A 15,678-nucleotide genomic window follows, 5' to 3' on the forward strand; every position below is an offset into this window, starting at 1 on the left:
CCCTCCGACAGCTCATAATCTGGAGAGGGCGCTATTTGCAACTACCACCCTGTCTATATGTTGGCAGGAGTGCCTGGGTTTATGGGACAGATAGTGTGGATTATAGATTTATTAGCCTCAAGAAGTGAGTCCGGCTGACAGGATGGGCAATGACTGCAGAAATTATGTATGCAATGAGGGGAGGTAATAGGTGAACATGGCCGTTTAATTTTTAAATTTGAACTAGACACATTAAGGAGCAGTTTCCCGAGGGTGGGGGGAAATCGCTCCACACTGGTCACTCCCAGGGGACAAGGGACTTTTTTAATAAAATTCCCAATTTTACTATAAAAACACCTTGTCAGTGTGCACTCTATTCTCTGTCGGGGACATGGGGGAGCCAAAAAAGGGCTCCTGGTGGCCGGTTCCCTTTAATGCATAACTATTACGTTTTAAAAAGTTTTTACTATGTCTTCAATGGCTGAAAGCTAACATTTTTCCACTATACATTCATTACCTTATTGCAGCTATTTCTCTGCCTTTCTATCTTCTGCCAAGTATTTTGACTCTATGGGGCTGGTCCTCCGTCTCTGCTCAGTGATTACTGGAAATAGCTCCATCAGGTCTGCTCAGTGTACACTCTGCTCTCATATTCACACACACAGTTCACCTTCCCCCTGATAAACCTGCTCTACACACCACCTCCATCTCTATACAAGGCTAGGGTAGTATCATTAATGCGATCTAATACACAGGATGAAGACTATTTACTTCTTTGCGTGCTCTGACTGCTCTGTGCAGATGCTTTTGTATGGTTCTCTGTATTCTCCTTACCCCTACTGTCCTGTGATAAAGGGAAGAGTGACCGCATCTGCTAAACGACCTAGCTGACATATCTATCTTAGCAGGTAGTTTGTATAGTAGTCATAAGGTTGTAATAGATCATAATCTGTGTAACAGTTCTTAGGTGTATATGTGTGTGTGTAAAAATATATCTGTTAAGGGCACTGTAACTGTAAGTTATATTAGTATGGATGTGAAACTGACATTAAAATTAGGTTAGGCTCACACTTGTGTTATACAGCAGTAACACAGAGAAAATGATTCAGCCTCAGCTTATGTGTCCTGGTTTTCTGGGCTGCTAGTGGTAGAGAGAAGAGCTGTGCATTATGGGAAGTGAGGGAAGCTGCTCTGGGCTCAGTTCCCTTAGGTGATGTCACAACCAAGAAGTGTCTACCCACTTCAGGAGATGCTGAAGATAATTTTAGAAGTAGGGGTGATAGATATATCAGGATGGATCTCAGACTAAGAAGCCAGCAGCATGAAATAGGTATCATTGGAATTGTTTTCAAAGGCTCTCCCCAGCTGCGCTAAAGCTATTTTTAGGTTTCCTATTGTGTTATGTTTTGATATATAAGTCTCTGAAAACAATTGTGGCAATTGTGTGTGTGTGTTTTGGTTTCTTTATATAGACATTATAACATTTTCTTTTTTTTAGTTATATAACTTTTTTTCGTATTACCTACTTTGTCCCCCATACAAGGAATATATTTCACCAATCACCATATTGTAAATCTTATGGCTGTAAATCCACGGAAAAATGCCCATCATTTATTACCAAAACACATAATTTAGTCATTAAGGGGTTAATGTTTCAAGCATTTATTTGTCTGGCTTGCATGAGTTTGAGCAGAATCCTGAGTCATTGTGCTAGCCATGTCACAAAATGTGCAGTTTCCTAGGTAGCATTTCTTTGTACAGATTAAGGATCTCAAACATGGTTAACAGTGAACATCCTTGTCATTGACTTGGCATTTAAGACAAACTATGTAGGCTCACTTTACTGTCAAAATCCTTTCATTTGGATATTTTCCTATGATTGAAAGTGGAGACCTACTCCTAAGAGAAACAAGCACTATGGTATCAGTATAACCATGGTCGCTACATCCAGTGCTGGAGCTTAAAGGGGTTTGCCCACCAATGTCATGCCTGTTACCGTAGGGGTTACCTGGAACAGTTTTTCTTATGTTCTTGAACGTCCTTTTCAACATAAAAACTATTTTATAAATATATGCTAATGAGTTTGCAGGCACTCAGGCCTACATCAGCCTAGTGCATCCTGGTCTGTCCTTCCTTGGGCTATCATTCCTTGCCAGAACCCTGTTTCTCACATCAGCCATGTTCTACTGCTGCTCCCTGCACACTGCACTGCCCGGTGTCTTCCACTTCTTCTGGCCTCACTGACGTCACAGCTGTTGGCCGTCTGTCTCCTGCATGACTTCAGCGGCAGAGGCTGTGGATGGGTGGCGGCACTTCGGATGCGGGTGATGTGTACAGTAAGAGGAGTGGGGCAGGGGGTGCATGTAATTATACAGGGCGGGAGGTGCTAATAGTAATACGTCAAGTCTTTCCACTATGCAGTGCTGGACAAATGATGGGAGCTTTAGGTTTAGTTATCTAGAAATCTCGTGTTAGGGAACACAACTTTACAGGAGACCTGCGCGACCATATTCAGGATGAGTTTTTTGTCTGATCCCCAGGCAACCAAATTCCATGTAATAAGAACTGATGGAGACGTGTTATAAATATATACAACATCCCACCTTTTGGGCTTGGGGCACCTGGATTTCCCTTGTATCAGAGTGGCTGGCATGAGTGCGGCCTTGTGCTCGAATGGGTCGCGGTCGCTTATTACAGGTGAAACAGGTCTCGTCCACGGGTGGATGGAAACTGTGCTCCCTGGGGCACTCCCTATGTATGTATGTATGTATGTGGGAGGATCTCCGGGGAGATGGTTGAGGGGAGGCCCTTATTATGTAGCTTCCTGGGATCACACAGAGACGAGGGATGTGAAACAGTAACTCATGGTTCCTTTATTCTTGAACACCAACTCCACAGAGGCAACAGGCGAAGGTAAGTTTAACTGCTCCGGGTCCCAGATCACTGGACTGATTGTGTTTGGTAAAGGGTGCTCACATCCTAGGTTACGCAGTTTCAGGCTGGAGAGTTTAGAATCTGCTTCTAGCAGTGGTTCTTTGCAGGTTTTGTAAGGTAGAGTCCATCAGAATCTTAGAACTTTTATGAACTTCCCTTGACGGGCGGCAAGTTCCATTACCCAACCAGGGACCTTCATACAATATGGTATTAACATTACAAAACATGACATCCTGTTGGTCACATTTCCAGGAAGATGAAATGCAATTCCAAATATGGACAGTAGATACTATGGAAAGAATATATGTTGAGGGAAAAGGACATGTTCTTAAAGGCAATTTTCTATGGAACTACACAGATTGTAGGATTAGCTGGCCAAACTTTACTTAAATCTGGAGGGCATTAGAAGCCTATAAAGTTCATAACGTAACCCATCTGGCGGGTTGTTGCATATACATATTAAAACTTGATTTTTTTTTTTTGACATCCCAATAATGCACCTTTTCACCCACCACCAGTTTCATCATAGAACCATATCCGGCAGTTTATTTACCCCTGGTGCCCCCATCTCCAACATGCTCCTGTTTTGTATCATGGATGAATAATTATATTTAGAAAAATAAATGGCCCCAGTATAGGCATTAGAGGTAGATGAACTTTTTCATTAAAGGGGTATTCCCACAAAGTCTAGATTCTTAAATATACTCAGGATAGTAAAAAAACACATTCATTAATTCAATGTTATTAACAAAAATACAGCATTTCACAGATATAATTCCAACCTGTCTCTATCAGTCCTGGTGTATACAATTTTGGTTGCCCCAGGATACGACTGTAAATCAGAAGTCATATTCTTCTCTTGTCAAACGCTGCACCAAGCTCCTCTTTGCACTTCAGCCTTGCAATCGAAGACAAGCTCACACGCACACAGACTTCCTGCCGGCAAGCAGCAGTCTGAGGACAGTAAATCTACAAGATACAGGCAGATAAGGTCTTTATCCAGGGGAGGGGAAGGGAGGCACAGCAGAGCTGACAGTGTTTGTTATGGCTGAGATAGCAGTGCTGAGAATGTAATTGTGTGTTACATGCATCTCATCGATCTTATCATGACTCCTCTCTGATCTGTCTCATGTCTCTTTCTATGTGTCAGATACTAGTGAATGTTTTTAAAAGCTAAATGAAAGTGTATATAAACATGCACCCTGATAATCTATCCACTTTATCAGCACACAGCATCTCATAGCACTAGAGGAATCATGAAGTGTCTGGTTAGAGAGTTCCCGCCCACACATTGACCATCACTGAGTAATAGGAGCTAAAACAGCAATAAAACTGCGTACAATTGTAAAGTAAGGGGTTAAAAATTATCTTTTTTGTTTCAACACCATCAGGGATTTGAAATGTGAGAATTTTCTTTGATGTATGTCCTATTAGCAGTATGTAAGGTTCTTGGACTTTCATTGCCTTGTTTTCTAAAGGCTTACAGTTTATAAACGTGTATGGAGAACAACTGAATATTTGTAAATAGCTTTTCTAGTTATAATAATAATATAGTTGTGTTCTACCGGGCTTGTCACATGTTCTTGTATTATTTGACACCTGAAAATATCAAGGCCCTCTTCAGTGTGTGGGTGGAAAAAAATATATATTATCCTGCGTGTTCCCACATGATGGATTTCCACGCACGTCCATGTAGACATATGAAATTGAAGTGTTTACGGTTTGCAATCCTTTTTGTTTCTCATGTAGCTAAATTTAGATTTGCATTCCGGGGGTGTCTATGGTGTGTAAGTATAGAAGGCAACCAGTGGCCTTATTGTAATGTTAATGGCCCTGCTCTGCTGGTCCTCATCCTCATTGTTCCTGCTCACTGTGCAGAAATGAGATGCTGCATTCCACGGCCTGTGTGACCCTACAATCAGCAAACAAGGCAATTTTTTACTGGCAACATTCTCAGGCGCTGTGTGAAACCCTAGTAAATATGTGCTATATAATATTAAGTAATTCACCCCTAATTGCATTATTTACTCAGATTCTGCATTCTATGATATTGGTGTCATGCTGGCAATTTGCACAGATAGATAATATGAACTGAACCACATATTTTTTTTTATTTTTTACTGCTTGCTATGGAATACACCGGTGAAAGCTGGATGACAGTCTATATAGAGTGGGATATTTTTCCTTTCCCCATATCCTATTGGCCCAGAGGAGATTTATTCTGGATCCATGGTAACAGTATTAGAACCGGGAGGATCTTCAATATCACAATGCCTCCTAAGGCTGCTGCTGCTGTCTCCGTAGCTGCCTGATGGACTGTTGAGAAGGGCAGCACATGTATGCATTAATAATGCCCCGCGGAAGATGGGTCCCGCTTCCCATGCATTTCAATACGACTTGAAAATAGAAAGGTTTGGGTGATCTCCCAGCATCTGTATACTTGCACTCCCTGTGAATATTTTAGCTTGCCTCCTGCACAGATATCGTCATCAGATCAGCATGATGGTTGAATGTAATGAGAAAGCAGGGCAAGCATCCTTGTAAATCACGGTGTGAGGGGGCTGCATTGACAGGCGATAATGGCTACTTGTTCTAGCAGGTGATATGATCCCGGAACTCTAGTAATCTTGGAAAGGGGATGTTCATGCTTGGAGGGGCTGGAGGGGTTAATATCTTGTTGCTGTAATAGATTTCATAGCAGTGACTCAGTCTGCCAGTTCCTGAGAGAGCACAAGCTGCAGTGCTGGTGCAGCTAATGAAGCAGGTTCCCGGGTTGTAATCCTCATTTCTCTCATTCCGACCAGCTCCTCCTCCGTTCGTTCCTACCTTAAAGTCTGACGATGACACCTCAAATTTTGATGAACCGGAGAAGAATTTACGGGCTTTACCCTCTTCGTGCCACTTGAGCGCTGCAGGTTTCTCGGGCGAAGGACTGCCGTTCGTGGGGTTTTCATATATCAAGGCTCTTGGCGCATTCACCAAATCTGAGTAAGTAAAACCAATGTGTGACTGTCCTGACTTGGCTGAAGAATGCAGGTTTCTGTGACCTGCAGTGCTGTTTGTATGCTATCTGCATCACACTACTCCTGCTGACATTAATACGTATACATCTAGATGGTTTCTTCCCTTCTCTGCTGTACATGAGATGGCTTTCCTGAAACAGCTGATAAGTCACTGTTAAACAGCTACCTTGCTTAGTATCAGTGCTGGCTGGATTGCGTTTCATAATATTCCTTCAAAATAGAATATAAAATCCACATGTCCAACTCTGTATAATGAACCTATCAATATTTCCTTTAAATCAGTCTTTGGCTTGTGACCTGCTTGTTCTTCTGCAGCAGACTGCCACATCACATTGGTTTCTGCAGTGGTTTCATGGTCCAGCATTAAAGTACTCAATGTCTCTGTTTATTTCATTAGTAAAATGGGAATGCTCTCGGCAAACTTTATATAGATGGGGTCGGGTGGATCCCCTGTTTGAAAGTCTGACCCTGGTAAACATGTCAGGAGGATAGAGTGGGGTACTACTGGATTTCCTTACCCTAGGTAGTAAACCTTGAATATTGTTCTATTTTTGAGGATGTAAGGAACAACAGGCTTTTTGGAATAGAGTTTGATATTCCATACAAGCAAATTTATCTGCATAGTTCCTGCAGCAGTGGAAGTGTGACACATCTACATTGTATCAAGAGTAGCAGTACTTTAATAACCTGAAGGCTCTTATGCAATCGCTGTTTATGTATTCGTGAGCTTCATTCTAAATTACCCTTCTATTTTGAGAGGAGTCTTGGAGATGGATGGCACAGATTATTCTTCCCTGACCCAATATTTGAAGTTTATGCAAATATACTTGCATAATGATAAGGAATGATTTTTTTTCCGTTCCCAAATATATTGGACTGTTTCAAAGGCCGACAAAAAATTGTACTGCCCAATTTGTACTCCGTTCCATTTCTGGGGAGTAGAAGGAATGATATGGAAAGATTAAGTCTGAAGACAAAATATATCTGTATTTATTGGAGCAGAAACCATTATTAAAGTAGTATCCTAATTTTGGAGAATCGCATGCCTCTGGCCTACTCTTTCCCAATGGTTTGTGCTGCGTTTATACACCGTTCTAAGTTACTTACCAAGTATGTTGTGAAATGCTCCATTTCAAGCTTTTAAATAGTCAATGTGTTTACATTGTATGTTTTAGAAATCACAAGTTAGGAAATGGAAATCAAGACTGAATTATTAAACATATGGAACAATTTAGGTAAATGAATGCTATTCAACACTTTTCTAGTATATAAATTAAGGCACTTAAAATTTTTATTTTTTACATAGACCAAAGACGAAACACGACTTTGGCTAAGTTCACACCTGCTCTTCACAGGGTCTGTCAGACATTTTGTTGTTAATAGCAGAAAAGATAGCACAACGGACTGCATCTTTTTACCATGGTTAATAACGGATGCGTAACTTATGGTCCACAGCAGTTGACAAGTGGCAGGCAAGTTGTAATGTCTTTTAAAACGTGTTATAGTTAGGAAGGTTGAATGTGAACAGTTCTACCATCTTTTGTAGGTTCAACTTTTGTATCCATTTTAACTTTAAAGGCCACCAAGTCTGTATTATTGGAAAAGGAAAAAATGATCTTTGTGTGACCAGCTACCATGTCGTGGGCACCCGATGTTAATACAGTTGAATTATTTTCTGTCTTTAAAGGACATCTACTACCAGAATGAAGGATTCTAAACCAAGAACACTGACATACTGGAGTGTGCCCCCTCTTGCAGGATCTTCTTTAAGCTTATGTCCTTGTTTTTAAGAAAAAAGGGTTTTAAAATTATGCAAATAATGGGATCGATGCTCCATTAACACCTATGCATAATCTTAAAAGGTTTTTTTCTTTGTTTTGTAAAAAACAGGTATAAGAAGCTTAAAAAAAAGTAGATCCTGCCAGAGGAGGCACACACCAGTATGTCAGTGTGCTTGATTTACAATCCTTTATCCTTGTGGTAGATGTCCTTTAAGTTATCGGAAAAGATGCATTCATTTTGTGAATCACTAATGTGTTGAGCTCCTGTAAGAAAGCCCTTGAAAAACTTATATCATCAATGTAGTTCACAGTGAGTGAGTAGTCATACAGCAGGATATGGTTCCTTTATTATTGAATGCGCTACCAATGTTATTCCAGGTAGGAGGACGGTATGATAAATTCGTCTTGTGTTCTCTGATGTCATGATGACCAAGGTTTGTGCACGCTGAGAAATGAGTGGAGGATGACGCTGGCAATGATTGCGTTGTCATCTCTATGTGCGGCAGATGATCACTGGAGGTGTATGAGTGGTAAATTGTTAAGGGAAGGAGATGCTGCTGATCTCAACAGATGCCATTTCTTCCTAGATTCTTAATTATATTTAAACTGTCTTTTGGAATAGCATTGAATGCATCTTATTTCATGTTTTTTTTTTCAAGCATGTTACTTTATCTGTTTTTACAGGTCCATTGTGTCTGGCTTGGACTCTCCAGCCAAGGCAAGCTCCATGGAGAAGAAGTTATTTCACAAGAGCAAAGAGCTGCAGGAAACACAGGACAAATGCCACAAGGTATTTAACTCGACACTTGGCCTCCCTCTTTGCAGCAGAAATTTACTTCCAGTTCATACCTGGGCATCAAGAGAGTGGTTTTATCTTTTGGGTCATAGAGCACTTGAGCGCCAAGCTTCCGGCTTATGGAGGTCCTTTCAGCTTGAGAGTGCTTTTAGTCTTTCAAGTCTCAACTGACTACACTGGATCTCCCACCGTAAGCCAAGTGTAGGAGAGAAACGTCTTGTGTGGGAGACAAGGAAGCTGACTACATCACTGGATATAACTTTCTGATACTTATGAGGTGTTTTCAGAAAGATAGACCTTCCTTCTGTACACATATCTTTCTTTTTATGTCACCCTTTTTATGCAACATATGGTCTTGCGAAAAGAAAATGGCTGGAAATTGATTCTTCCAAATATTGGACACTTTTTGAAGGACTCATGGTTCATTCACTATATAAGTGATGATGATGAGGCAAACCATCTTCTCATCAGAGCTGGATTTGGGATAATACTGAAGGGACATAAGCAGGTGAAAATGACTCTCTTACTGGAAAGCTGTGTACTATGGGCATTTTCATCGGACTGTGTTTACATGTGACCAGCCAGCCTGTGGATGACTTTGTGAGCCCACCATTAGAAGAAGTGAGCTAACTGAATAATTTGAGAACTAGCTGTGGCAGTAATTTTTTTTAGAAGACAGATTGTCATGAGCTATATAAATTCTTTTATGTATGCGTCTTATGTTACAGATGGAGCAAGAAATGACTCGACTTCATCGTCGGGTGTCTGAGGTGGAGGCTGTACTCAGCCAAAAAGAAGTAGAATTAAAAGCATCTGAAACGCAGAGATCTCTCCTGGAACAAGACCTGGCAACCTACATCACAGAATGCAGCGTGAGCATCAGATCCTCCTGCCCTTAATGAATAGCATGCTGTCTATTGCTTGTTCAATTTGACATATGTAAGAGTGTGAGTTGGGGTATTAACAAGCGAACCATAGTTATGGATGTCTTTAAATTGACTTTCCAGTTACTGATTTGGATTCAAGAATGGTGACTACAGGTGTCTGATATTCCAGATATACCTGTGAGGTTTTCACTAAGGTTCCTTCACTGATATATCTTTTGTGCCAACAATTCATAGAGAATCTATCTCATGTAAATGAAACATTATTTACATGATTGCCATTCTTCCTGAAGATCCCTAGGTGCCCTGGTGGATATGTACATCCATGCCTTCAGCAGGATCTTTTAATTTATACAATGTATTCTTTTGGTATCCATGAAGATGAGTTTCTTTGCAGCTCTATGTGTGTTTGGATCAGGGTCAGCTCCAAGTTTCAGTGAGCCCCTGGACGACAGAGCCTCAGTAGACCCCTTTGCAGTGAACTCTCAAGGCGGCATTAAAAATTCAGAAACTAACAGTTATTGGTTATTCTATGTACAGCCCCCTCATGGTTATTTTACATAATGCTCCCCTCACCTCTGATGGATTATTTGATACAGGCCCCCCTCACCCAAAAGGTTTTCTTATCTACAGCCTTATGTGGGCCTCCCAGCATTTGCCCTAGTTTGGATGTCCCCATCTGCTAAGCAAATTGCGAATCCGAAAGTCAACCTTTAAATAAAATCTACCACTTAGAAAAGCATGTTGTAAACCAAGCGCACTCACATTTAGCTGAGTGTATGCCGATCCAGGGACTTCATTTCATTATTCATAAAACGATCAAAATTTTTCAAAAATTGTCTTTTTAATTTATGCAAATTAGTGCCAGGTGCTCCTGTGCGTGTCCCAGAGGGCACCCGACTCTCTGCTAATAATTCATTCATGCCTCCTAATTTTATATCCCAACCCCTCTCTTGGATTTAGCTGTTCCCAGTGATGTCACTCGGATCTCAGGGCCTGTTGTGTGAGGGCAGTTAGGGAGCATGTCATGTGGCTCTAAGGAACTGACGTTACTGGGTTTCGGGAACTGAAAAATCCAAGAGAGGTAGCAGAATATACAATTATATATTACATTTAAATTATTACAAGAGCAGCAATGCGTGACGTGCACACAAGCTAATTTGCATAAATTAAAAAGACGATTTTTGCAGAATTCACATTGTTTTATGGGTAATGAAGAGAAGCTCCTGCATCAGCATGCACTCTGCTTAATGTGAGTGTGCTTGGTTTACAATGTTCTGTTTTAAGTGTTAGATTTCCTTTAAGGAGAACATGTCACCACATTTTTCACAAATACAGCCAGTAACATGCTACCCTTCTTTTGGCTAAAAATAGTTTTCCCTCACATCCATATAAAATCAACTTTGTTATCTTACTTGGCATACAGCCAGATCCTGAGTCTAAGGGGCCGTGTCCTCACTTATTTCTACTCCCATGTATGTATCTGATCTCATGAAATCACAGCAGCCTCCATGGACTTCTAATCACCCCATCCTCCATAAGGGGTTCCTGATTCTCATTGAGTTAAAAAAGTTTTTCAGTTAACATGTGGTGGTAGATAATAAAGGGGTTGCCCATTTTACCTTAGTTTTGTGATGTGTAGGGTAGGATATTGGGTAATTTACCAATACACATCTATTAAATGTTTAGTATTGCTTTCATGAAATACAGCCCCCTGGTTTAGAAATGCATTTTAATTCATCAACTGCTATTTCTCCTAAAATGGTGGGAGATGGAGGATCATGTGATCTTAAGTGTCCATGACAAATCTGTACATGCTTCTTCATTATGTTATCTCATTACTAGCATTCCCTGGTACTGGGGACAAGGGGCGTCCTGTGACTAAATTTACGTCTCCTTTCGCATCTTAACCTGTCACTATCTTCGTGCAGTACACGGAAGTGACAGGGATGAGACTGAATACTGTTGTATTGTCCTGGAAGGTAGCGCATGCACATGGATCTTAGGATCACACTAGAAGGGATTTTTGAACTGGGGGGCTTCACTTAAAATAAATGAAAAACTATATTAGATAGATATTCTAGACATTTGTAGTTTTCTGTTTCATTATGTTTATTAAAGGATACCTAAACGTTTAAAACCATTTTTCTATTTATAAAACAATTATACATGCAGAATGCAGAATGAGAAAATCATACAATATCCGGGAAGTAAGAAAGCTACTTAGGGAGACTTTGCCATTTAAGGCCCCGTCTTGTGGAGACTTACAGCTGATGCTCCACCAGGGGATTCTGGGAAGTATGCAAATACATTTCCAAGGTGTAGTAAGGAAAACATTGCCTCTTGACTACCTTGTAAGGCAGCCTCCAGCATATTTCTCAAGATCCCTCAGTAAAAAAATAGTGGATCAGCACAATGAAAAAGGGCATCTAGTCCCATGTTGGGGTACAGGCCTCGGGTGTGGAGAGAACACAAAATTATTAGTTTTTTGGAGTGTTGCCTCTCTGTGATTTCTTAGTATCCCAGAATCCTCCAGTGGAGCATCAAAGGCTGTACATCTCCAAACACAACTAATAGGACTCCATTGGACTGCCTCTGAGAAAAATGCAGGTCGGTGCAGGTTAAGGAATTTTCTAACTAGGCTCAGGGTCCCCAGTCTCCAGAACTAATTTCAGGGTTGGGCCCTAGGCACCCTAGTCCATTACTGAACTATTGTATGAATCTAAAGGAATAACAGCAAGTCTAAAAGATGGAGATAAAATGTTGCAATCTGTTCCTTTGGGTTAATTACACATTTTGTATAACAAGGGTAAAGTAAATTTGGAGGTTTTTCCATAGCTCTGTAAGTTGTTGAATTTGATATTCTAATGGCATTTTTTTCAAATCTTATCCATTAGATTAAAGGTGTTGTCCAGGATTGGTGATATTTGCTGGAATGGCTCTGGGTGCCAAACCTACTAATTAATGATGTAAAATTCATATTTGGGCTTCCAGTGGGAAGATACAGAGAAAGAAGGAAAAGTAGTTATTCGGAGTGATTTGCTTTCCATTAGTAAAGGAAAATGGCCCTTTTTTAAACTAAGTTGTTATGTTAAGCACAGTATGTATAAATATTTTTCTCATTTACATCACATACAACACATATAGGATTATAATAGAAGAGGATACCTCTATAAAAAACACCATCACTGCATCCTCTGCTGAATGTAGATGATTTCACATCCCCCACTGCACAGAGCATGCCCTGAACACTCAGCCGTGTATCACGGAATTTTTGAGGATTTTGCTAGCAGATACCATCGCACTGAACCAATACAAAATGGCTTAACATGTAACTAACCTTTCAAAAACATTGTATGAACCAATATCACAGTATATGTAAAAAAGTAGTGCCGTTTCTGACCTTTTTACCATGTGCAGTCCTGTCTGAACAGATGGGAGGACACTTAGCTGCCGTGACTCACTGGACACCCTTAGCGCTGCGTAGCGCTAATATGTAAGCTGGCACTTCAGTGGGTTATAGACTAGAAATAATTGAGAGAAACTCTTTATATCAGGAAGGGACTTCCCTCTGTTAAGCCCTGCATAGATGGGTGGTGGATAAGCTCTTCAGGGGAATTTATTAAAGGGACTCTTAAAGCCATCTTTACCATAAAAATCTGTAGATAGTGTTAATTAGCAGCCCTGGAGGCCGGAGAGCTGTGTAACCCTACCTCTGTGTATGTTGTAACTAGTCTTGAAAAAAACATGGCACTCCTGTGATACTTGATTTGCATATTTTATTATAGTGAATCGGCAATCCAAAATTAATGCGACATTTCGGTCTTATAACATCAGAGCTTCTTCAGGCATGGATTGCTGGGCTTGCAGTGGTGTGAATACGGTTTTTATGACCGTTGTGGCGCTTGGGGAGCTGTGGAGCGCGGGAGGCCCCGCTGTAGGTTGAGCGCAGCTCCAAAAAATTTTTTTTTTTTAAAGGGAACCTGTCATCAGGAGCCTTTGTTCTGCCCCCGCCCCACCTGTCTCCATAGAGATTAGTGTGCACATTGCCAAAGAGTTTTCATAGTTAAACTGGCTTTTTTTTGTAGCTTTATTCCATTAAAATCCATAGAAAATAAATACAATACATTTATATAAAACCGGAAAATATAAAGTTGACTTGATGATAAAGACTTCAGACTGAATGACAAGCCTGGTAACTTGCATGACACTTGGAATTTTCTGCTTGCATTTCTTGTTATACAGTAATAATGGTACTGTAATGACCAGATCTTACTAAAGGGGCTTTCCATTTACTGTGCAGAAAACTAGTGAACATAATTTTTTTTGTTATTTAATGACTTTTGTAGCCCTGACATAAAAATCATGGTATGCACACTGCTGTTTCTAGGGGAGAATGTGTTTTGTCGGATGGCCAAATCTGGCCCATTGTATACCACTATACAGCATTCATGCATTATGCCTGTTTGATCATTATTGTAAGTTTTTGCTCAATATGTTGTGTCATTTACAGCAGCGTCAGATTGATTTGTATACTCTGCTGAGGTTCATTCAATGGAAACTATTTGATCATACTTTCTGTATTTCTCCATTCTGCTTTCAGTAGACAGGCTGTGGGTGTAGGGCACTTCAAATGGTTATAACTTCTGAATTCCTTTAATATTGCATCAGGATTGTGCTTCTAAGTGTCACAGAACCAGAGATATCCATGTTTAAAGTTACAGTCAGGAATGGGGAGCTGTATGTAAAAATCTAATTTTTTATTCATCCAGTACCAAAGAACTGTGTTACCACCAGGGGCGTTGCTAGGGTGGTAAAACATCCGGGGCACGGGCCCCAACGTGTATACATAACACTTTCAGTAATGCCCACTCCCGTACACAACACATACAGCTACATAAAACACAGGAGAAATCCCTACCTGTTACCTCCAGTGCCAGGAGGCTATAAAGCCATAAAACCTATATACAGGTGGTCCCCTACTCAAGAACACTCCCCTACTCATTCTGTCTGGGGTTACAATTATAAAATATACAGTTCCGACTTACATACAAGTTCAACTTAAGAACAGACCTACAGAATCTATTTTGTACGTCACCCTGTATATATTATACACATATATTCTGGTTTACACACAATAAAGCTGACAATTACTGCCCCACCACAGTATAAGGCCACATCATTTGCATTACACCCCCTCAGTGTGCCACCTACTTAATAATGTTCCCTAATCTTGAACTAACAAGTAAGAATGCAATTTACACTTAATAACTGTGGCCCCCGCTAATTAGCTCTGAACGTGGCCCTAAACAAAATAATGTCCTGCCTAATCATGCGCACATAAAGAATCCCCTCACCTTAAACCTACACTAAGTAATGTCCACACAGCCCCCAATAAAAAGTTCCCCAGAGCCCCCTGTAATGTTCCCCACATCCCTAGCTAAGAACTCCCCTCGGCCCAATGCCGTTACAGCCCCCGATGTCCCCCACAGTCCCCTGTAATGACTCCCACAGCTCCACTAAGAAGTCCCCCACAGCACCCAGTAATGTCTCCAACAGCCCCCCAATGTCTTCACAGCCCCCCAGTAATGTTCCCAAAGCCCTCTAATGTCCTCCACTGTCCCCAATGTCTTCACAGCCCCCCAGTAATGTTCCTAAAGTCCTCTATAATGTTCTCAACACAGCCCCCTAATGCCCGGACAGCCCCAATGTCCCCCACAGCCCCCAGTAATCTCTCCAATATCCCCTCAATAATGTTCCCAAAGCCCTCTGTAATGTTGCCTACAGCCCTCCCAAAGTCTTCACAGCCCCCTGTAATGTCTCCAAAGCCCCTTGTTAGGTTCCCCACAGCTCTCAGTAATGTCCCTAACAGCCCCCGCACCCCAAAGTCTTCACAGCCCTTAGTTATGTCTCCAAAACACCCTGTAATGTCCTCCACAGCACCCCTCCGCAATGTCTTTATAGTGGATTTACTGTCCCCCAAAGCCTCCTGTAATGTAATGTTCCCCATAGACACCATATGGTCCCCAATGTGCCCCCTCCACCTTGCATAATTAAAAAAAATAAACACTGCTACTCACCTCTGTGTCTCCCATGGCTGCTCTCCGTTCACTGCAGCGCTGAGGAGCGGTGACGTCATCACCCGGCGTCTCCTGCTCCCGGCAGCTTTAATGAGCTGCTTGCAGCAGGAGACGCTGGGTGATCGCGTCTCCTGCTCCCTGTAGTGGAGAATAGGCGGCTCCTTTACCACCACAGTGCTCATCAGTAACGCCGGCTCCGTT

The 15,678-nt window shown here is 41.3% G+C and overlaps 1 protein-coding gene across 8 annotated transcripts in view; it reads left to right on the forward strand.

Annotated features, from left to right (window-relative positions):
* The window catches only part of CIT (citron rho-interacting serine/threonine kinase), a 73,356-nt gene that overhangs the window by 18,112 nt on the left and 39,566 nt on the right, over positions 1-15,678 (forward strand). For 7 of the 8 annotated variants that reach the window (XR_011854881.1, XM_072146441.1, XM_072146432.1 and 4 more), the window contains exons 10-12: positions 5,718-5,901; positions 8,402-8,507; positions 9,242-9,385. Coding sequence is in view for 7 of the 8 variants with exons in the window: in XM_072146441.1 (XP_072002542.1) it covers positions 5,718-5,901; positions 8,402-8,507; positions 9,242-9,385 (434 nt within the window). In the remaining variant the exon portion in view is untranslated. Of the gene's footprint in view, positions 1-5,717; positions 5,902-8,401; positions 8,508-8,682; positions 9,022-9,241; positions 9,386-15,678 lie in introns of those variants that run through there. The other variant, XM_072146470.1, reaches the window with a different exon arrangement.

Source organism: Engystomops pustulosus, chromosome 1 (assembly GCF_040894005.1).
Source record: "Engystomops pustulosus chromosome 1, aEngPut4.maternal, whole genome shotgun sequence".
Taxonomy (NCBI): domain Eukaryota; kingdom Metazoa; phylum Chordata; class Amphibia; order Anura; family Leptodactylidae; genus Engystomops; species Engystomops pustulosus.